The 23,476-nt window shown below is 45.6% G+C and overlaps 1 protein-coding gene across 1 annotated transcript in view; it reads left to right on the forward strand.

Annotated features, from left to right (window-relative positions):
- Positions 1-23,476, forward strand: part of FAM184B (family with sequence similarity 184 member B) — a 135,113-nt gene that overhangs the window by 102,012 nt on the left and 9,625 nt on the right. Inside the window, exons 8-11 of the mRNA XM_034672058.1 lie at positions 1,573-1,676; positions 13,689-13,818; positions 14,555-14,767; positions 20,309-20,462. Of these exons, the coding sequence (XP_034527949.1) occupies positions 1,573-1,676; positions 13,689-13,818; positions 14,555-14,767; positions 20,309-20,462 (601 nt within the window). The remainder of the gene's footprint in view (positions 1-1,572; positions 1,677-13,688; positions 13,819-14,554; positions 14,768-20,308; positions 20,463-23,476) is intronic.

Consider the following 23,476-nt stretch of genomic DNA (forward strand, 5'->3'; position numbering starts at 1 on the left):
CTCAGGATTTAAGTCAGGGAATGTCTCTTGGTTGCAGTGAGTGAAGCGAGGGAGCAAGGCATGCAAATATTACAGTGAAGAGCATTGCAGGCAGTGGAACAGCCAGTACAAAGGCCCTGGGCCAGGTGCGTGCTTGCTGTTTGAGAGGGTGAGACCAAGAGTTCAGATCTGGATATGTTGCAGTTTGAGAAGCTTATTAAGCATCCAAGTGATATCTTGGAGGACAATTGGATATTCAAGTCCAGATGTTAGGGTAAGGCTTGGAAGTAGATTAGATTTGTTTGTGGTCAGTATTCATGGAACTAGATGAGATGCTAGTGAGAGAAAACGGGGAGTGAGTGAGAGAAGTCCAAAGATTAAGGTGCAAAGGAGCAGGTGGCTTGAGCACAAGAGACTAAGAAGGAGCAGCTGGCAAGGGAGCAGGAAACCCAGGAGAGAGGACCGCATGCAGGAGGGAGTGGCCGGATATTTCCAGTCCTGTGGGGAGGCTCAGTTAGCTGAAGCCCAAGGAGTGACCATTGAATTTGGCAATATGGAGGTGATCACTGGCCTTGACGTTGGCGACCTTTAATAGACATTATAGTACCAGGAAGGGCAACCAAAGCAATTTCATGCCAGGTTGAGCGGGAATGGGAGATCCACGCCCCAGCCTCCAGCCTCAGCTCTGCCCCTTCTGAACTCTGCGGGCCCCAGGGACATGTCCCAAGGTCTCTGGAGCACAAGTTGAAAACCGCAGATGTAACCAACCCCTCTGTTTTACAGTTGAAGAAGTTCTGGGCCAGGAAAGGGAAGAGACTGGGTCAAGGGCATGTGACTGGTTAGTGGAAACTCCAGGCTGCCATTTATCATTATTTAATGAGATTTACCAATGAAGACATCTGTTCCTAGCTTGTCTTATTATAGTGTGTTCCACAGACAGTGGTTATGTAACAAGTAGACAAATCAAAAGAAGAACATCTTTTTCACCTTCTATCTCTGTGGGAAGGGGAGAATGATAACATGAACAAATTCAATTCATAGAAAATTCCTAGGCCTCAGTGTTCACTTATGGTTTCCATATTCTCCCACCACACCCCCTTTCTCAACACGTATGGTCATCAGCAAGTTCCATGTTCTCTGATCCTATGGCATGAGATGTCACAGGCTGCCACCTTAAAATGGGCATCGTAATAATAGCGGTTGTTCACATGGACCAGTAGCTGTTGCTGGTGGTGTTCTCTGATCCCCATAGCAGCCCCAGGGTCAGACCACCTGATTGCATGTCCCATTTCCACCACTCACTGATGGTGGGACCCTGGACAGGTTACTTACTCCCTCCATGCTTGAGTTTCACCAGCTGTGTGAAGTGGTTGGACAACTGGAAGGCAGGATACAGGGATAAGGGCTGCTGCTGCTAAGCCAGGCACTGTACTAGGCCCTGAATCATCCTGGGGCCTCGTCACACCAGGCCTGTGGACTGTGCACCAGTTGGGGATCGATGGGGGCTCTTTCTCCTCTGCTCTCTGGTTTGATAAGCGTGAGTTGAATCAGGGAAGTGTACTCAGTCTCACCTTGCAACTGTTTTTGCCTTAGGATCCATGCTTGAAGCTGAATAAACCTGAGAACCTGCCCAGAGGAGACAAGTATCAGGATAAGTTAGCAGCCAAAGAAGGAACCAGCAGTGACGAAGAAGAAAGGTACAGGAGGACATGCAGGCTTGCAAGTGCTCCAGTGAATGAGGACTCAGATCTGGAAGGACTCATTCATTCATGCATTCCTCAAGTGTTTATCACTGCCCCTTGCATCACACTTAGGAAGGGAACAGTTGTGTCTTGTATATTCTCAGTACAGCTATGAGCTTAACACAAGTTATCTTATTCCATTGTTACACCAATCTAGAGAGGCCATTTTATAGATTAAGAACCTGAAACTCTAAGAGGTTAGTAATCCTGCCCAAAACTCAGACCTGGACTGGCCCCAAATCTCTTCTTGTTCTTCCAAGTTTTCTTTAACTAGGGGAGATGGGGGGGGCTTTGTCACTGATGGGAGATCCCCCGTCTCTGTCACCTATATCAGTCAGCTTTTGCTGCTATAACAAACATTCCCCAAAATCAGTGATTTCTAATTCCTAGGTCAGCTACCTGTATTCTTTTTTTTTTTTTTAAAGATTTTATTTATTTATTTGGCAGAGAGAGAGAGACAGCCAGCGAGAGAGGGAACACAAGCAGGGAGTGGGAGAGGAAGAAGCAGGCTCCCAGCAGAGGAGCCTGATGTGGGGCTCAATCCCAGGACTCCGGGATCACGCCCTGAGCTGAAGGCAGACACTTAACGACTGAGCCACCCAGGCGCCCCCAGCTACCTGTATTCTTGGCTCCTGCCTGAGGGTCGGGTTAATTTTTGCCCCAGACTGGGGTAAAGTTCAAGTCTTGTCCACATGCTTGCTCACTCTGGGACAGAGACTGAAGTATTAGTCCCTATCTAGAGCATGTCATTGCCATGGTAAAGAGAAGAATCTCAAAAGAGCTGATGAAGCTATGCAGTGCCTCTTAAAGCCTACGCTCAGAACTGCATCCTCTCATTTCTAGTCATATTCCACTGGCCAAAGCAAGTCACATGACTGAAATTATCAATGGACAGAGAAGAATATGCTGTCCACATGTCTTATGGTCAGCTCGGGCTGCTGTAACAAAACACCACAGATTGTGTGGCCTAAACAGCAGAAATGTGTTTCTCCTAGTTCTGGAGACTGGGAAGTCCAAGGTCAAGGTGCTGGTCCACTCAGTTCCCGGTGAGAACTCTGCTCCTCGCTTACAGATGACCATGTTCTTCCTGTGTCCTCACATGGCAATAGGGGTTGGGGTGGGGAAGAGAGAGGGTGGTAGAGGAGAGGTCTCTTTCATATCTCTCATTATAAGGGCACTAATCTCACCATGAGGGCTCCACCTTCATGACCTAATCACCTCCCCAAAGCCCTGTCTCCCAGTACCAATCCATTGAACAATAGGTTTCAACATATGAATTGGGGGAGGGGGCATAAACATTCAGATCATAACCTTGGGGAAGCAGAGTGTAAACCCCTAAACCAGACCACAGCCTACAGCCCAGTGAATTCCCAGCTACTAATACTTCTGCCGAATCCTCCAGATTTTGCCTTGGGATCTATGAGGCACATAAGAACAGCAGTGAAGGAGGACAGACTCTGGAGTCAGGTCTGTAGGTTAAATCCTTACCACTGACAGCTACAAACCTTGTCTTGCTTATAACTCACAATTCCAGAGGGAAAGAGAGAGTCTTTTTCCTGAAATTATGACAGAAATTTCAGAAGTCTTTAAGGCACGCAGCTTGGGTCACATGTCAATCCCTGAGCCAATCACTCCTGCCACAAAGATGGAGTGCTCCAACTGGCCAGCATTTGTGACACATCCTCCCCTGGGCCCATCTGACGATGAGGGCAGAGTGAGCTGCCCCTGAACTCTGTGGACTAAAAAGAATCACATGGAAAGAGGAAAGGCTTTCCCAGGGAGAGGATGCTGGGCAGACCAGTGGTAGTTGGTGATCACAACAGCCTTGTTTTTTTCTTCCATGGTGGCTGTATTGGTCAGGGGTTGTCCTCAACTATAGAAGCAAAAAAGGAAGGGCTCTGGAAGTCACTTACGCAGGAGTTTTGGTGAACAGAAGAGCTAATCAGTGACAAGGAAGGAATAGAAATGTTGCCTGAGCTCTAAGGTCAGGAGTTGTGGAACAGAATGAATGCAGTGGCTCCTTGGGGGCAGGGTTGCATATTTAGTAGTTAGCCTCATGGGGGACGCTGGTCAGGACACTGGACTTCTTGGCCCAGTGGCTCTAAAAAGGGAGGTGGCTTTTCCATGGGCTTAAGGTCAACTTCAGAAGAGCAGGTTAGGATCAGCTTTAATGGGCAGGGATGGAGGACATTAGGACATCAGCTTGCTTAGTGATGGATGGCAAGACGAGACTGGCTCCTTAGGAGGAGGTGAGGAAATTTGAGGCAGTAGAATGGGGTCAGAGAGGGAAATCCCATTAGTGGTGTTCCAGGGAGTAATGATGGTGACGAATATAATAAGTATTCATTGCTGAAGTGTGATAAGCACATTAAAATGATTAGCCCATTTAATCTTCATTATGCAGATACTATTATTGAAGTGCTTTGCTTTAAAGATGAGGAAAACAGAACAGGGAGATCAAATAATTTACCCAAGGTTACACTGCTAGTAGATGGTAGGATTGGATGAGTGTCTCTGATGCCAGAATCAGAGTTTTAGCTACATTTCAAGTTAGGGCAGCTGTTCTGTGCAAAATGGAGAGCGACAGGTCTTGCACCTTTCCAGGGTCACTTGATCCTTTAATAGTAATAAGAACTGAAACTTACCCTTCCAGCCATGAGTTTCCAGTCTGGCTTGAGTTTTTCTTTCTGTAAATAGCTATAAAACTGGACAAAACCTAGGAATGCACTCTTGAGTAATGGGACAATATGCAGAGAAGAACAGTGTTCTTGCAAAGGGAAGCATGACTCAAATCCCAGATCACCCACACTGCCCCCGCTTTTCTGCCTGGGGGGAGTTGCCAGCCACAGCAAAGGAGGTGAAGTCAAGCTGAGCTGAGAAAGCAGACACCAGACCTCGGGGCTGTTAAGGTGGCTGGTCCTCTGTCAGGGGAGGAAGGACAGAAATCTATAAGAGGATTTGCCATAGGTCCTTGGCCAAGGGCTTGAGAGAACATACAAGGTAATGCTCCATGGGACTTGATGTGTATGGCTGCTGTGGTGCTGAGTGAATGGAAAATCCCAGACGGTGTGCTGTGCTGGGAGATGGTCAGTCCCAGCTCACCCAGGATAGAAAAATCTTTCCAGACAATACAGGCCTTCAGTGGAGACCTCATGGAGGTCATACTTCAGGGGTAAGAAACACAACCTGTAGGCCAAGGGCCATACCGTAGAACAGAAAACAATATTGAAATGCGCCTGCTCTAACAAAAGACGAATTCAAACCCAAAAGGATCAGAAAAGGCCTTCAGTAGTTTAACTGCCTGACAGAACAAAAATCAACACTTTTGAAAGGAAAACATAATCTAGACTCCCTATTATCCACCTCTGTTATATTATCACAATATGTATCATACAATAAAAACATTATGAGAATGCAAAGAAGCAGAAAAAATATGACCTATAATCAAGAAAGAATATCAGCCAATTAAGACAAACCCTAAAATGACCTTGATGTTGGAATTAGCAGACAAGGACTTTGGAACAATTATAAGAGCTATGTTCAAAAACATGAAGGAGAGACAGTTATAATCGGTGAACATATAGGGAACTCAGCAGGGAAATGAAAACCTTGAAACAAAGGGAAATTCTGAAACTGTAAAGTACAATATTCAAAATGAAAATCTCACTGGTGTGTATAATTAAGCAAACTGGAGACCATGGAAGAAAAATTAATCACTTGAAGACAGATTATCAGAAACTGTCTTATCCAGAGAATGAAGGGGGAAAAAAATTTAATGGAAGATCCTTAGTGACCTATGGGACAAAATCAAATGGTCTAACATGCATATAGTTGGAGCCCAGGAGGAAGAAGAACAAGAAAATGGAACAGGAAAAAATATTTGAAGAAATAATGGCGGAATATTCTCCCAACTTGATGAGGAACATCAACTTACACATTCAGAGAGTCAGTGAACTCCCAACAACATAAATCCAAAAACAGCATCATAGACACATCCTAGAAATCCCTAGATACATCAAAGAAAAACTGCCGAAAATAAAAGACACCCCCAAAGTCTTAAAAGCAGCCAGCTTTTTGAAAAAGACAAATTACAAATACAAGGAACACTTGAATTCTCATGAGTACTAATGATAATTAACTTCTTCTTGGCTTTCCAGCCTCATTGACTTTCTGTTTTCCAAAAAGCACCCAAACAATATCATTAAAGTCCTAAAAGGCAAAAAAATACCCTGTCAACTCCAAATTCTAAATCCAGTGAAAATATCTTTCAAAAACAAGAGTGAAATAAAAACATTTTCCAGTACATAAAAGCTAAGAGAATTTTTCACCAACCAACCTACACTATGATAAGTGCTAATGGAATTTATTTAAGCTAAAAGGAAGTTATATCAGATTTAAACTTGCATCTATAGGAGAAAATGGAGAGCATCAGAAATGGTAAATGTATACGTCAATATAGAAGACCATTGTTTTACCTTCTTTTAATTTCTTTAAAACACATCCAACTGCTTGAGAAGAAGAATAATTATAATGATATCATTAACATTTTATTATTAGATTAAAATTGCATGTTATTGATAATATATGACTATTAGCACAAAGGACAGGGATAGGATTTTTTTCTTTCTTCTTTTTTTTTTTTGTTTGCTCTCAACACTATTACAATACCATTGATTATATTCCCTGTGCTGTACCTTTCAACCCCATGACTTATTCATTCCATAACTGGAAGCCTGTACCTCCCCCTCCCCTCCTCCTGTTTTACCCATCTCTCTACCCCCTCCCCTCTGGCACCATCAGTTTGTCCTCTGTATTTATGGGTCTGTTTCTGTTTTTTAAAACAATTGTTTGTTTGTTCATTTGCTTTGTTTTCTAGATTCCACATATACATGAAATCATATGGTATTTGTCTTTCTCTGTCTGACTTATTCCACTTAGCATAATACTCTCAGTTCTTTCCATGTTGTCACAAATGGCAAGACTTTCACATCATATATATATATATATATATATATATATATATATATATACACCACGTTTTCTTTATCCATTCATCTGTGGATGGACATTCAGGCTGCTAGGACAGTGATAAGATTAATAGAATTATATTGTTGTAAGGGACTTACATTTTACATCAAGAGTTACCTTATTAACTCTAATATGTTGTGATAAGTTAAGGATACAAATTATAATCCATAGAGCAACATTAAACGTTAATACAAAGAACTAAAAAAAAATTCAATAAAGGAACTAAAATGGAATACTGAAAAATATTTGCCAGGTAGGAAGGCAGAAAGGAAGAAGAAAAGGCAAACAGTAAGGAAAAGGATTGGGCACACAGAAAGCAAGTGGCAAGACTTAGATTTAAGTCCAACCATTGTAATAATTACAATGTTCATGAACCAAACATACCATCTAAAAGAAAGAGATTGTCAGAGAGGATAAAAAGGGAAGGCATTGCTATATGCTGTCCACAAGAGAGACGTTTAAATATAAAGACATTATTATGAGCAAAATTGTATCCCCTCCCCCAAACTCATATGTGGAGGCCCTAAGCCCCAGGAGCTCAGAATGTGACATATTCCGAGATAGGGCCTTTAAAGAGGTAATTAAATTAAAATGGGGGTGGTTAGGACAGCCTTAACGCAAAATGACTAATGTCCTTATAAGAAGAAGAGACCAGCACACAGACAACAGAGACAGAGGAATGACCGCGTAAGGACACAACATGACGGTGTCCATCTGTAAGCCTCAGAAGAAGAGAAGCCTCAGAAGATAAACAAATCTGACACCTTGATCTTGGACTTCTAGCCTCCAGAATTGTGAGAAAATAAATTTCTGTTTTTTAAGCCACCCGTCCTGTGCTGTTTCATTACAGCAGCCCTCATAAACTGATACAGGCAGAGACAGGTCTGAAGAGAAAAGGGTGAACTATGCCAAGCAAACAGTGAGCCGAAGGAAGCGAATGGGGCTGAATTTATATGTCCGAGTAGGCTTCAGAGCAAGGAAAATTATGAGGGATGAAAGGGGATATGTCCTAACGGCAAAGGGGTCAGTTCATCTGGAAGACAACAATCCTTAAGTGTGTCTGACCTCATGACAGAGCTTTAAAAATAGTGAAACAAACAATGAGAGAACGAAAGGGAGAAATCCACAGTCACAGCTGGAGATCGTGACACCTTTCTCTGAGATTTGGACAACGAACCTAATAGCAGTGAGGGTACAGAAGAGTTGAGTTACCCTATCAGCTAACTTAATCTAGCTGACGTTTGTAGACCATGTGTGGGACATGCAGATCAGATCTTTCAAGGCACATAGAACATTCACCAATGCAGAGCCACAAAATAAATCTTGATAAATTTCAAGGATTGGAATATTCTCTGAAATGTACTCTGTCTACCACAAAAGAATTAAGTTAGAAATCCAGGATAAGTGGCTCCTGGGTGGCTCAGTCGTTTAAGTGTCTGCCTTCGGCTCAGGTCATGATCTCAGGGGCCTGGGATCCAGCCCCATGTCAGGCTTCCTGCTCAGCTGGGAGCCTGCTTCGCCTCCCCCTCTGCCCCTCCTCCCCGCTTGTGCTCTCTCTCTCTCTCATATAAATAAAATTAAAAAAAAAAAAAGGAATGATATCCAGAATAATAAGCCATTGAGAAAATCCTCAGACATTTGGAACTTTAAAGAATATCCCTAAATAATCCGTGGGACAAAAAATAAAATCACAGTGGAAATAAGAAACTATTTCAAAGTCAATGATAATAGGACATGTCAGAATTTGGGGGAGCTAACTAATGAAGGCAATTCATAGCTTTAAATACTTCTATTTTAAAAAGAAAGCTCTAACATCAATTATCTAAGTTCTCATCTTAAGAAATTAGAAAAGGATAAGGAAATTAAATCTGAAGGAATTGGAAGGAAAGGTAAGAGCAGAACTCAATGACACAGAAAATAGGCTAAAAGAAAAAATAAAGAAAATCAAAAATTAGTTCTAGAAAGTTATATACTCACAGTAGGAATGATTAGGGAAAACAAGAAAGAGGAATTAAAGAGGGACATCCCTATAGATTCTATAGATATTAAAGGGATAATAAGTCAATTCTGTGAACAAACTTTTTATCAATGACTTCACCAAAAAGAAAATTCCTTGAAAAACACAACTTACCAAATATGGCACTAGAAGAAATGGAAAATATAAATAACTCTATAACTACGACAAATTGAATGTTTAATTAAAACATTCTCTAAAGGAGAACTCCAGTCCCAGTTGATGTCATCAGTGAATTTTATCAACTATTTTATTACATTTTATTTCCAAAGATTTATTTATTTGTGGGGCGCCTGGGTGGCACAGCGGTTAAGCGTCTGCCTTCGGCTCAGGGCGTGATCCCGGCGTTCTGGGATCGAGCCCCACATCAGGCTCCTCCGCTATGAGCCTGCTTCTTCCTCTCCCACTCCCCCTGCTTGTGTTCCCTCTCTCGCTGGCTGTCTCTATCTCTGTCAAATAAATAAATAAAATCTTTTTAAAAAAAAGATTTATTTATTTGAGAGAGAGAGAGAGAGAAAGCATAGCAGGGGTAGAAGCTAAAGAAGAGAGAGAGAATCCCGAGCAGACTCCCTGCTGAGTGCAGAGCCTGATGTGGGTGTTCATCCCAGGACCTTAAGATCATGACCTGAGCTGAAATCAGGAGCTGGATGCTCAACCTACTGAGCCACGCAGGCGCCCCTTATCAACTATTTTAAAGGAGAAATAATAGTACCTTACACACGCTCTTTCAGAAAAAAGAGTGTAGAATCCCCCTCAATTTGTTTTATGAGATCAGCATAACTCATACTAAAATCTAATGAAAACATTTAAAAGAAAAGAAAATTACAAACGAACATTCTTCATGAATGCAAAATCCTGCACAAAATATTTGAAAATCAGATCAAAGGATATATAAAAAGGATAATACATCATGATCAAGTAGGATTTCTCCAGGAATGTGTGGTCGGTTTAACATGTGAATAGCATTCATGTGAATTCACCACATTAAAAAATAAAGGGAAAAAATAAATAATCATCTCAGTAGATGCAGAAAAGCATTTGACAAAAGTTAACATCCTTTCATGATAAAAAGTCTGCAGTCCACGAATAGAAGGGAAGTTCTTCAACCTGAAAAAGATAATCTATGATTAACTACAGCAAACATACTTACTGGTGAAATGTTGAACACTTTCCTCCTAAGATTGGGAAAAGGCAAACATTCTGCTCTCACTACTTAACACTGTCCTGACCTGTCCTATAAAGCAAGAAAAAGAGCTACAAAGAGAAAAGAAGAGTATAAATGTCTTCACTTACACACAGAATGATCATGATTGAAATACTCAGTGTTGTTAAGATGTTGATCTACTCTAAATTGAACTATGGATTCAGTTGAATCCAAAATACAATCCTAACAGCCTTATTTGTAGAAAGAAAGAAGCTGTTTTGAATATAGATGTGGAAAAGCAACGAACCTAGAAAAAGAAAAAAAGAACCTTGAAGAGCAAAGTTGGAGGACCCAGGCTACCTAATTTCAAGACATTATGAAGCTAGAATAATACAGACTGTGTGGTATCATTGTACAAATAGAGAAATCGACCAATGAAAAATAATGGAGTGTCCAGAAATAGACCCACGCAGGGATGTTAGATTCATTTTTGTTAAGAGTGCCAAGGCAAATCAATGGGGATAGGAAAAGTTTTTCAACAAGTGGTGTTGGAACTGGATAAACATACGAAAAAAAAATTAACTTTGACCCTTACTTCACCCCATGTACAACCATTAACTCTAAATATATAATGTAAAACTATAAAGCATGGGAGGACCCTTTTTAGTTTGGAGGTAAGCAGTAATTTTTTAGGACATGAAAGCACTAATTATCCAAGAAAAAAGTTGATAAATTGGTCTTCATCAAAATTAAAACTTCTGCTCATTAAAAAAATACTATTAAGAAAATGAATAGACAAGTCACAGCCTGGGAGAAGTTATCCAGTCTGTATCCAGGATATATAAAGAATTGCTATAAACCAATAATAGAAAAGACAAATATAGTTTTAAATGGGCAAAATGCTTAAACACACTTACAAAAAAAGAATGAATGGCACATAAGGACATGAATACGCACTTCCCAGCAGAGTCAACAGGGAAATGCAACTTAACATTACAGTGAGATACCATTTCGTGCCCCCCAGAATGACTATATTAAAAGTCCTAATGACACAAAATGTTGGCAATGATGTGGAGCAACTGAAACTCTCGTACACTGCTGCTGGTGCGTAACATGGTGCGACCACCTCAGAAAATCATTTGATGGCTTTGTAAGAAGTTAAGCATACACTGGGGCACCTGGGTGGCACAGTCAGCTGTGTGTCTGACTCTTGGTTCTGGCTCAGGATGTGATCGCATCATCATAAGATTCAGCCCTGTGCTGGGCTCCTCGCTCAGTGTGGAGTCAGCTTGAGTTTCTCTCTCCTTCTCTCTCTGCCCTTCCCCCCCCAGCACACGTGCTCTTAATCTGCCTCTCTCTCTCTTTCTAATAAATAAATAAATCTTGGGGCGCCTGGATGGCTCAGTCGTTAAGCGTCTGCCTTCAGCTCAGGGCATGATCCTGGAGTCCTGGGATCCAGACCCTCATTGGGCTCCCTGCTCTGCTGGGAGCCTGCTTCTTCCTCCCTCACTCCCCCTGCTTTTGTTCCCTCTCTCGTGGCTGTCTCTCTCTCTCTCTGTCAAATAAATAAATAAAATCTTTTAAATAAATAATTAAAATCTTAAAAAAAAAAAGTTAAGCATACACACCTACAATTCCCGTCCTAGGTATTTAAGCAAAAGAAATGGAAACATAGATCCACAAAAACCCTTGTACAGGGATATTTCTAGCAGCTTGAGTCATAATAGCCCAGAAATGTAAACAACTCAACGTGTCTATTAGTAGGAAATTGTGGTGTGTTCATGTCATGAAATACTACTCAGCCTCAGAAAGTAGGACCCGCTGATACCCAACCACGTGGATCCACCCTGAAGACATTGCGTGGAGCGAAGGAACCAGACACAGAAGACTGCGTACCGTATGATTCTGTGTGTGTGTAAAGCTGAGGATCAGGCAAAAGTAATTTGTGGGCATGGAAATCCAGACACTGGCTGCCTGTGGGTGGGCACTGGCAAGAAGAGGGTGCAGGGGGAGTTCTGGGGAAATGAAAATGTTCAATTATTTTTAAAAGATTTTATTTATTTAAGAGAGAGAAAGTGCATGCGTGCAGGAGCTGGGGGAGCGGCAGGCAGAGGGAGAGGGAGAAGCAGACTCCCCACTGAGCATGGAGCCCCATGCAGGGCTCGGTCCCAGGACCCTGGGATCCTGACCTGAGCCAAAAGCAGACCCTTAAGCAACTGAGCCACCCAGGTGCCCCAAAAATGTTTTATATTTTGAATGGGGTGTTGATGTTCTAGTTGTATGTATTTGTCAAAACTCATTGAATTGTAGGCTTAAGATCTGTGCATTTCACTATATGTAAATTTTATCTCAATAGATCCTTGCAAATATAATAGCTGAGCCCCAGGAGGAAGTCCAGCGTCCTTCCCAGGGGTCATCAGGGCGAGCTTACCTGGTCCCACACACCGACCCACCAGTGTGGCTTCTCACCCTTCCTGGAGGCCACATCTCTGTCCATCACCCCTGGCAGTCTCCTAATGCTTGGTTTGTCTCAGACCCAGGAGGGATCTGTTTGGTTCTCCTTAAAGATGTTTGGCACGTCCTTGAAAGCTTGAGGATTACCTAAAAGAAACAGAATGCAGAGAAAGCAATCTTTTCTCTTTGCTAAGTGTTCGGTTAGTTCTTATAGAATTCTTACTATGTGTCGTACACGGCTTTAAGCATTTTTCAGATATTTACTCTATTAATCCTCACAACAATCCATGTCAAAGCTACCATTATTAATCCCATGTTACAGATGAGGAGACCCAGGCCAAGACAGTTTAAATCCCTCACCCAAGGTCACATAACTAGTAAGCAGTGGGGCTGGATTTGACCTGGAGGAATCTGGTTCTAGCTCAGGCTCTGAGCCACGCTGCTGTGCTACTCCTGGCCTCCTGTCCTCCCTTTCAGGGGTCCCCGCTGACTGTCTCTTCCTTAACCTCCCAGCCTGTGCCCGTGTTGTTGGGCCTCCCCACCTCTACCAGGCCAGAGTCCCCCTTCTCATTGCCTTTCTTCACAGATCAGGGCCCTCACACCCTAACCTCTGGTCCTATGGCCTGATGTCCTTGCTGGGGGAAGAAAACACCGCTGACATTCCAGCAGTCTCCGCAGAGGTGCCTACTGCCCGGTGTCCTTTTACATCGCTACACAGGAGAAATACTTAAAATCCCCATCTCAGCCAGTTCTATTTGAGTTTCTCAGCTGGTTCGAAAGTTCAGCATTAGGTAAGGGAAGGTCTCCTCCAAAGCCATCCATGAGCATCTGTCCTGGAACAAGAAACTACTGCAGCTTTAAACCAGCATCTTCTCGTTTGTGCTCTGTATGTAAAGGCCTGTGTGCGTCCTCCTGTGTATACCTGGGACAGGAGTCAAAGGCACGAGCCTGCTTTGGAAAGTGTCAAGTACTGTATTCAAGTACAGCATTATTATTTCATTTTTTTCATTTGCAGGAAGAGTTGTGAAATTAGACCAGAGAAGCCTCGTTTTCAGAGTCCCCCATAAGTAACTCCAAGCTCTCAGTCATTCTAACAGCCAATCATCTTTTATTATGCACCCACAAAAACTGCTGGGCTCCAGCTGAATCCTGCTTGTATCCCAAGTAAAGCAACACTTAGAGCTGTATGTCAGGTCACTTTCTTAAATCCAAGGAAGATACTCCTCGCCCCACTCCCTGCCATGGGAGCTCCCTTCTCCCAGCCCGAGACGGTGCTGTCACTGCCGGCCCCGGATCTTTTGTGATTTTGGCCTCTCTATCTTCAAAGGATGGAAGTGCCCCTCAAGGAGGGAGGTGGCCTGCAGCCTCCACTGAACTCTCTGCTGGAGGAGAAGACGCCCGAAATCCAGCGTCTCCAGGAGGAGTGGCAAAGCCAGAAGGCCAGACTGCAAGCCCAGGTAAGACAGCGTGGTGGGGAGGTGCCCTTGTGCTGGGTGGGACCCTGCTTCCTCCTCCTCCTTCCAGACAACGTTGGAAATACATACAGAGCCTGATTCGTGTCCAGGCTGGGGAGGGCATTCCAGGTCAGCGCAAGGTGGGATTCTTAGTTCTCTGTATTCATTCATCTATTCAGTACCTCCTGTGGCTCACAAGCACCTCCTGTGAGCCAGGAACCTTCTAGATGCTTGGGATACATCAATGAACAAGCCAAACCAAAGCCCTGCATTGCAGTGCTTACATTATATTACAGCAGAGGAAGTGGGGACAGATCCGAAATACTGGACGTAAGAAATAAGTAAAGCACATAATACATTAGAGGATGATCGGATTTCAGGAAAAAGAAAAAACAGAACGAGGTCAAAAGGATAGAGAGACTGGTGATGGGAGTGGGTGTAATGCTCAATGGGGTTGTCAGGGAAGGCTTTAGTGGTCCCCTCTTCACTGTGTCTTGGATGGCTTGCATCCCAGCCCACCTGCCCCTCTCACCGGGCATTTGTGGCTCTAGCTGAGAAGCCCCCAGAAGACGGGCCATCCCCAGGTTTCTCAAGGTTACAGCCCTCCCCCTCAGAGTTCCCACAGATAGAGGAGGCTGGGTGGAGGAGATGTTCGGAGCACTTCTTTGTTGGCAAACCCCCCAGGAAGGGAAGGGGCAGGGGAGAGGGCGCAGCCTGAGGGCAGGATGCGGTGGGCCAGGTCTCGCAGATGCAGCAGGCTCTGGAGCACTGCGCCAGCAGCTACCGGGAGGACCTGCAGGAGCTCAAGCAACTCTCAGACCATGAAAGGGAGAGGCTGCGGCACGAGCTGCAGGAGACCATTCAGCAGAACCAGGCCATGAAAGCCCAGCTCGAGGCCTCCCATCAGCGAGCCCTGCGCGCGCTAGAGAAGGCCAAAAATCAAGAGCTCAAGGTAAGGGGGAGAATTATGAAGCCCACTGTTTACTGAGCCCTTGTCATGCAAGCACCTGTCCCGCGCTAGACGGGGTGCCTCTGGTACATAATCTCTAATCCCTGCATGAATTGTACGGGGTCATTACTATCACATCCCTTTGTCCAAGGAGGAAAAGGCTCAGAGAGATTCAGTAACTTGCTCAGGGTCACACAGCTCGTAAGTGACCATGGAAGGATTAGTGCTTAGCTCTGCTGGGCTTCTAGTACTGCTTCTCCCTATTTGCATGTGACCTTGATAATGTAAGAACAACATTCTTTATGAGTTGGGCAATGTTGTCCGTGATGTATGCTGGGGTGTCAGACTCGGCTGGGAGATAAAAACAGGGCAGCTGGGAAAGCTGGGATGAGGCGGTCAGGTGCATGACAATGTGCAATCCAGCAGGAGCACATTTCATCCAACCCCTACCTTCTACTTTCCCAGAAGGCCTTCACCCCTGCTCTCTCAGGAGCTGGGGCTCCCAGTACAACTGTCACAGACAACACACTGCCTTGCTCGGTCATGGCCGTCTTCACACTGTAACTAATGACTTCCTTATAGATCAGACCTACTCGTGAACCTGCTTGGGGCCAAGAACCATCTGTGTTTGCTCAGACCCTAATCTCCTCCTAGCTCTGGATAGCTGCTTAGAAAAGGGTCTCACTGAATTACAGCCTCAAGTTTAATTTCCCCTTCTGTATACTGGGGATATTGATACCCGCCTCTTTGAGATGTCCATGAATAAATGGGGAAAAAATGGATTTCTGGTTTTAAGGTGGTAGAATAAAGGCTTTTGAATCCTTTCCTATTAGAAAACAGCCAGGAAACAATAAGGAAAACACAAAGCAGAAGCATATTCCTACTCCAGAGAAAGCAGGAGGCATCTGTGCCCTTGAGCCACAATGCGTGAGGACAGGACAGAAATGGGGAAATAGTATGTGGCCTTGCAAAGCAGAGAAGCTCGAACCAAAGTGCCTGCAGAGAGAGAAGGATGAGAATCAAGCTGATTCCACCCCAGAGCTCAGAAGGGCTCAGGAATTTGAGGTAGCTGTTGTCACGGAGGCAAGAGTGAGATGAGGAATATGACTGGCCTAGAATTTCAGATTCTCAGCTCAGCCAGCACAGGCAAGCAATTAGCTCTCCCTTATTTAAAGACAAGAGATGATGGGGGGAGATTGATGGGTAAACTGAGCCAGAGAGACTCTGAATTAGGAAACATGATTCACAGAGGCTGGGATGAAGCTTGGGTCTGAAAACAGGTTCAGGTGAAAATCCGTGTACTGAGCTATTCGATGAACCACTGCCACCTCCATGCCGTCCCCAGAAGTGCATTCTCCTGCTTTTCACCTCCTAGTTCACTCTTCTGTGCCTGCCCCACAGTAATGCCCCACATTCCCTGAAGCATTTCTCCTTCGCAGGGAGCACAATGTTAAGCTTCGTCAGTAGAGGGCGCTGGAGGCATCTCGTAGGAGGAAACAGGCTTCTCCTGGTTCAGGTGGTTGTGTTTTTGCTTTGTCTCTGGCTTTAGTTGCGCGGTTGAACAGTGACATGGCTGTGTGAGGACATCTGGTGTTCCTCTGCCCCAGTAACCTCACAGTGACCCCATAACCCGGTCCCAGGCCCAGTGACTGCCTTCCTGTGACCCGCAGGGCTCACCCTGACTCTCCCCGGCGTCCTGCCCATTGGCCACTGTTGCCTGCCGCCCAGGGATTTGTTTTCTGCAAGCCTCCTGAGACAAATACCGTCGTCTGTTGTCTGCTCTGGCCCCTATGCCTGCCTGGGCGCCCCCATCCCCCCTGAGCATCTCCCACCTGTGGCTCATCTGTACTGTGAAGGGTTGTTCCTGCTCGACCAGTAACTGTGGGCCAACGCTAGTCTGGCCAGCCCAGTGATCATCTCCACCAGGGAGCTATCACCGTACCTTCTCCAACAAGGTCTGGATCCCAAGCTGGGGAAGGGCTCCCCCCTTCCAAGTTGTCCTCGTCTTGGGTACTCTCTCCCAGCCTCAGGACACCCTGGAGTTCTCTTTGCATCTCTAGAGTTACTCTCCTGTCATAGCTCAGTGATTTTTTGTATTGAGCTCCTACTTAAATTACTGTGTGGCTCTGTCTCTTATTGGACCAGACTGGTATGTCCTCCGTGCGCTGTTCCTTAGGAAGTTCCTTGAAGAGTGCGTCACCTGAACAAGGGAGCAAGCCAAGGATGCGGGAATAGAACGGGTCTAGGATAGAGGAACCCAGGGTAGGAGAAGAAGGGAAGGAGGGAGCCCAGCTATGCCGCTGGCCGAGACAACAGCTCAGTCCGGGCTGGAGCGGGAGGCCTGAGGTCTCGGAAGAGCAGCTCTAGGGGAAAGAGACCTGCTGCATTCTCTGATCCATTTGTCCATGTGGAAAATTGCGCTGAAAGTGTTTAATACACACACACACACACACACACACACACACACACACACATGTTTTACAAAGCTTTTAGATGTTGTAGGAAGACTTGGCCAAATAGTCAAAGAAAGCTAAGCAAAATTTTTTTTTTAATGCAGCAAGTTATTAATGCAAGGAAAAACAAAAAGTTATGTGGGTAGGCATTAATCACAATAGTTTATTTTGCTCATGAGTGAACTATATGTGCTTATAATAATAAAAGTATTGAATATATTTCACTATATTAAAAAAGTAATATAATGATATATGAGGAATGGAAGGGGGAGAGTGTATGAGACCTAAAATCCTCATCTACCCAGATGGGAAAACAATTCTTAATCTCGAAAATAACCGAGACAGAGCAGAACGGAGATTCTAGCCTGTTAATGATGGCAAACACCAGAAGAAACAACCAGAAGGGTTGTCAGTGGCTGCCTCCAGAGAACAGAGCACAGAGAGAGGGAAAAGTGGGGCTCCGAAGTGCTGGTTTTCCTTTCTTTTAATACTATTTAGCCCTTTATACCACATGCATGCAGTGCCCTGATCAAAATATACAATAAGCTTTTAAAAAGTGAAAAAAGAAATTAAATAATGCATGTGGATTATTTAGTGTTTAGCAGATATTCAAAAAATGTGAGTTCTCTTTCTTCTTTTATTCTCTTCAACCTTTTTCCAATTTGGCTTGTAATCCACAACAGCTCAGGATTGAGTTGAATTGTAGGACACTCCACCGGTGTCCGAGCAGTGCTTGTTGGTGTCAGTAACCCTCCCCCCCACACACACACCTACATTGTAATTGGTGTCATTACCTTTGAAGAGAGACACGGTGAACACGGGCTTTTTAGGGGGCTTTAAAACAACCACAACAAAAGCAGAGTAAACCTCCCAAAGGTTTACTGGAGCGATTCACCAGGGATGCGTGTCTGGTCTGATGTAAACCCTGGGTGCTCAACTTTGCATAGTCCTCACTGCTAGGGGCTGCTGAGCGAGAAAGCAGCCAGTGCTGATCTGAACCCCACGCTGTCCCCGGGGGACAGAAGGGCCGGGTCACGGAGTGAGCGAGTTTGGCATCCTCTTCTGCAAAACCTTAGCTCGGACCTCTGCATTCCCATTTCCCTTGGGATAAAATGTCGCCAGCTGGAGCTCTCCGAGCCTTGCAGCAAATACGAGAGGTGGAAATACTGGAGAGTATGAAAAGTAGGAGACTCTTCTCTTATTAAATAAACCCGGCACCCGTTTGACTGGGTTTCCCATAGGAGGAGTTAAACAACGGGTTCCCGTTTTAGGGAGCAGCAGAGGCAAAGGTGCAAGGAAGCATCTAAAGGCGCCACTGCACTCAGCTAGCTCCCTGGGGCTCGGGGGGCAGGGAGGCTCAGTGCTCTCCAGCCTCTTGCCTTTGGGGAAACCCTATTTCTCATTGTTCCTGGAGGCTGCACGCGGAGTGGAGAGGGCTTGGTTGGGCCTGTCTTCAGTCAGCTCATGTCCTTGCAGCTGGCTGGTAAAAAGAGGGAGAGAGATGATGCTTCCTGCCTCTTTCCTGCGTGACCTTGGGAAAATGAGTTCATCTCCCCCAGCCTCAATTTCCTCATCTAAAAGATGGGCTTGTGTCTTTTTAATTTATTTTTATTACTTCTTTATTCTATTTTATTGAGAAAGAGAGTGCACATGCACACGGTGGGGTGGGGGGGGGGGAGGTCCAGAGAGAGAGAGGGAGAGGGAGAATCCTAAGCAGAATCCTACACACTGAGTGCTGAGCCTGACGTGGGGTTTGATCTCACAACCCTGAGATCATGACCTGAGCAGAAATCAAGAGTCAGACACTTAACCCACTGAGCCACCCAGGCACCCAAGAGGGGCTGGGTCTTAACTGGAACTCTCTGTTGCAAAGCCCCCCAGAAACTGTATTAGTTTCCTAATGCTGCTGCAACAAAATATCACAAACTTGGTGGCTGGACGCATCACAGATTTATTACCTGACGGTTCTGGAAGTCAAAAGTCCTGAAGTCACGGTGTTGGCAGGACTGTGCTCCTTCTTTAAAAGCGCAAGGAATGGATCTGTTTTCTTGCCTTTTCCGGCTGCTAGAGGCTGCCTGCGTTCCTTGGCTCCTGGCCCTTTCCTGCATCATTGTAGCCAACAGTGTAGCATGGAACAGCTTCGGATATCCCTCTCTCTTCCTCACCCTCTCCCCTAGCACCCTCCCTTTCCTCCCTCCCTCCACCGCACCTCTTCTCCCACTGGCTGTCCTGCCTCCCTCTTATAAGGACTTCTGTGACTACAATGAGCCTGCTCAGATAATTTGGGATAATCTCCCCATTTCAGGATCCTTAATTTATTCATACCTGCAAAACTCCTTTTACCATGGAAAGTAACATAGTCACAGGTCCCACGGATCCCCACATGGACATCTTGGGAACCGTTATTGTTTCGACCCCCAGAAACCAACTTGAGCTGGCTTAGGCAGTGAAGAGATTTCTATTAAAGCTTACACAGCTGCTCATAGAACCCACTTTGGGTGTTTGATATATAAGAGACCTTCAATAAATGAGTGTTGCATAAAAGAATGACTGCCTAAATGAAATAATCATAAATGAAGTAAGAAAAGTATAATAAATGAACCTAAGGGCAGAGACACAGCCAGTTTTGAGGACCAGACTAGACCAGAGACTGAAAAAAGCTGAAGGGACCCCTCCTTCTGTTGTTCCTGCTCTGCTCCTCACCGACAGCTCTCTCCACCTCTCTGGCCCTGGGGCAGGCATAAGATGGTCACCTCACTCCTCCTGAGTGTGTTAAAACTGGAGCCGACCAGTTAGTGTCTGTCTGTCTCTTTCTTGCTCTCTTTCTCCCTGGCCTCCTAACACCAAATTCCCAATGACTGGCTCAGCTTGGAACAGGTGTCCAATCAGCTGTGGTTTGGGGTTAGGTTCACATGGTACAAAATGGCTGCTGTGGCCAAGCCATCACCATCATCTCAGGTCATTCTTAGTAGCCTGATAAGCCCTCCACCGAGGAGTGGTGAGTGTTCAGTGGGCCCTGGTGCAAAGAAGGAACTTGGCAGAGGGGACAGGTCTCCCTTCTGTGCCCACTTTTTCCCACTTTCACCCACAGGCCACAGAAGAGCGCTTGAAGAAGGAATCCAGCCACAGCCTCCAGATCCAGCACCAGGCACACCGGCTGGAGCTCCAGGCCTTGGAAGAAAAGGCCCGGCAGGAGCTCCAGGGGGAGCTCGAGAGGATGCAGGCTCGGCAGGCTCTCCTGTTAGGTATACAGCCAGCCGCCCCTGGGAGGGCCTAGCTACCCGGCAGGGCCCACACGTGGAGACCAGGGGCGAGATGGGGCCCACGGGTCTGGAGGCACACAGGCCGGGGTGACTATCCTGGCTCTGCCACGGACTAGCTGGGAGACCTGGGGTGGCGATGGGGGGTCACTGTCAGTCTCAGTTTCCTTTCCTAGAAAATGGAGTCACCACTGTCCCTACCTCCTCGGGGCGGTGTGTGGATGTAATGAGGTGTAAATGGAAAGTGCCTAGCATGTGACAGGCCTGGTGACTGTAGACTGTAGCACAGGGCTTCTGCTATCCGAAAGCAGGAGGTCCTATGAAACATTTCCTAAGGCAAAATGGCGAAAAGCGAAGAAGCGACTACCAGTAACTTAAATGAAGCACTTTTGATTGTCCCCACACCCAAAAGTCACGTCTCTTAGGTTTTCCTGATGCCACAGGCCACATCTGGCGAGCGGATGCACACAGCAGCTGGAGATGAAGTCCAGATGCTCAGGGACCCAGGGCAGGGCTCTGGCGCGGCGCCCGGAGAGGCTGGGTGTGATTCCCCGGGAAGGCGCTGGGGGGCGCACTCTCGCGGCCGGGGGGCGCGCCGCCTCTGGACCGCTCGCTGCAAAGGCAGCCAAGAACGCTGTTTCCCCTTTTCGCCTTTTTCCATAGAAATGAAAGTCTTCGGATTTCCCTAGGTTAGGGAAAATAGGTTCTAATGTAGGTCTTTTTTAAGAGCAAAGTGGTGTAAGGCGAACTTCCAAAAAGCGGAGACATCTGTNGCCCAGATGCTCAGGGACCCAGGGCAGGGCTCTGGCGCGACGCCCCGGAGAGGCTGGGTGTGATTCCCCGGGAAGGCGCTGGGGGGCGCACTCTCGCGGCCGGGGGGCGCGCCGCCTCTGGACCGCTCGCTGCAAAGGCAGCCAAGAACGCTGTTTCCCCTTTTCGCCTTTTTCCATAGAAATGAAAGTCTTCGGATTTCCCTAGGTTAGGGAAAATAGGTTCTAATGTAGGTCTTTTTTAAGAGCAAAGTGGTGTAAGGCGAACTTCCAAAAAGCGGAGACATCTGTGTTATCATCATTATTATTCAATATAAGCCAGATCTCTGAGGCTTCGGGAGACGTTCATGGCATTGCCTCAACCTCTCGTTTCCATTCTGAAGATTTCGACAAATCTAGGGGACTTACGCCTCGAGGCTCCTGCACTTTCCTTGGCTTCCTTTGCCTGCTCCCACCGTCATCCTCAGCAGAGACTCACCCCCTCTTCAGACATCCAAAACCTGTCATACAGAGCATTCTGGAAGCTACCAGAAGCAGTAAAGATCTCCAGAGCCAAATTGTTTGGGCTTGAAACCCAGCTCCAACATTCACAAGTTGCCTGACTTTGGGCAAGTTACTTAACTGCCCTGTGCCTCACTTGCTCATCTGTAAAATGGGAATACTAACAGCATCCACACGGTGCAGCAAATGCTATGCAGATGTTCACTCTTACCATTACTGACTATTCCCGCATTGCTTGGTGACCCTAGAAGCCTCTTCCTGTTTTTGTAGATCATCCTTTCCCTCATTTTCTCCTTTATTCTCCTCTTCCGTCTCACTCTTAAGAGCAAGAAAAATGCCTCTCCTTATTTCATGCCTGGCATTAAAGACCATGTTGGCCTTATTAAATATTTTTTCCCAAACCCAGACGGGGTTCTTGTTAAGAGAATTTTGGGAAAGAGCATTTTCTTTACCTCTGTGAGTGAGTACGGGCTACCTGCTGCTTGGTTGTGCTTTCATTAGACAGCATGTCCTGCAGGCTGTACGTCAGCACGTCGGCTCATCAGCACATCGGCTCTGTCCATTTCTGGAGGAAGTGACATGGGGAGCAGGCAGGAGAGACTGAAGGAGTCCCACTGATTCCCCAGTTTCCAGGTGGGAAATGCTAAAGTTGGCATCATCTAAAGAAGACGATTACACAACATAAAACCCAGGCTGTGCCACGTCTCTCATACAAGACAAGATTCAGATCACGCTGAACAGCCTTGGTGATTCCAGTCCCCAAGAGCAGCTGTCCCTACCGCCACTTCCCTGGCTCCTCTGATCCCACAGAAGCCTGGTCCTCTCCTGGACAAAAGATTCAGGAGAGAGCCTGGGTACTTGCTGGGATTCTCAACACAGTCCCAGGAAGAAGGGGCTCTGTGCACTCTGTAATGATGATAGCAAGTTGTTGGCTCTGTGGGTTGTATTGGGGAGAGCAATTAAATTAGACATTCCCGGTCCCAATTACTGTGATTCCACCGTCCGTGTGAGACACGCTTGACCTGCAGTGTAGGTTAGTGTGTGACGGGCAGGGAGTGTCCATGAGATTACCTGATCCACTGGGGTGGGGGCCATGCTGGATGGATAGGTGGGTGGGTAGAAGGGTGGAAGGGCAGGTGGATGTGTGGGTGGATGGATGGATGAGATGGATGGATGGATGGATGGATGGATGGATGGATGGATGGATGGATGGGCAGGTGAGTGTGTAGAGAGGTGGAGTGGATGGACAGACAGATGGGTAGATGGATGGATGGAGGGAGGGAGAAGAGGAGGGAAGGGAATGTATGACAGAAGAGAGAAGGGTAATAAATGAACCCACTCTAATTATGCTTTGCTAAAGGGTTTTATTGCACATCTTTTTGTGATAAAGGATTTCAAAACATTGAGTTGGGTTGGGACTTTTTAAAGAAAATAGGCCATAGAAATCACTATATTAAAACCCTAGTGGGGAGGAGAGATAACCAAGTAAATTTTTCAACGTATCATCAGAATAATTAAGCTTTGCTGTGTTTAATATACTGTAACTTTCAGAGAAGTTTAGTAAGTTTATGGGAAATCTCTTGCAAAGGATACACTTTTACAATATCATGAATTTCCACTCTAAACATCACTTGCTTATTTTACAAATATGTGTTGAGCACTTGCTCTGTACTAAGGCCTCTACAGGGTATCTCATGGCTTATGGAATTATTGGAACAATGTTTAAAA

This window comes from Ailuropoda melanoleuca, chromosome 11 (assembly GCF_002007445.2).
Source record: "Ailuropoda melanoleuca isolate Jingjing chromosome 11, ASM200744v2, whole genome shotgun sequence".
NCBI classification, from domain to species: domain Eukaryota; kingdom Metazoa; phylum Chordata; class Mammalia; order Carnivora; family Ursidae; genus Ailuropoda; species Ailuropoda melanoleuca.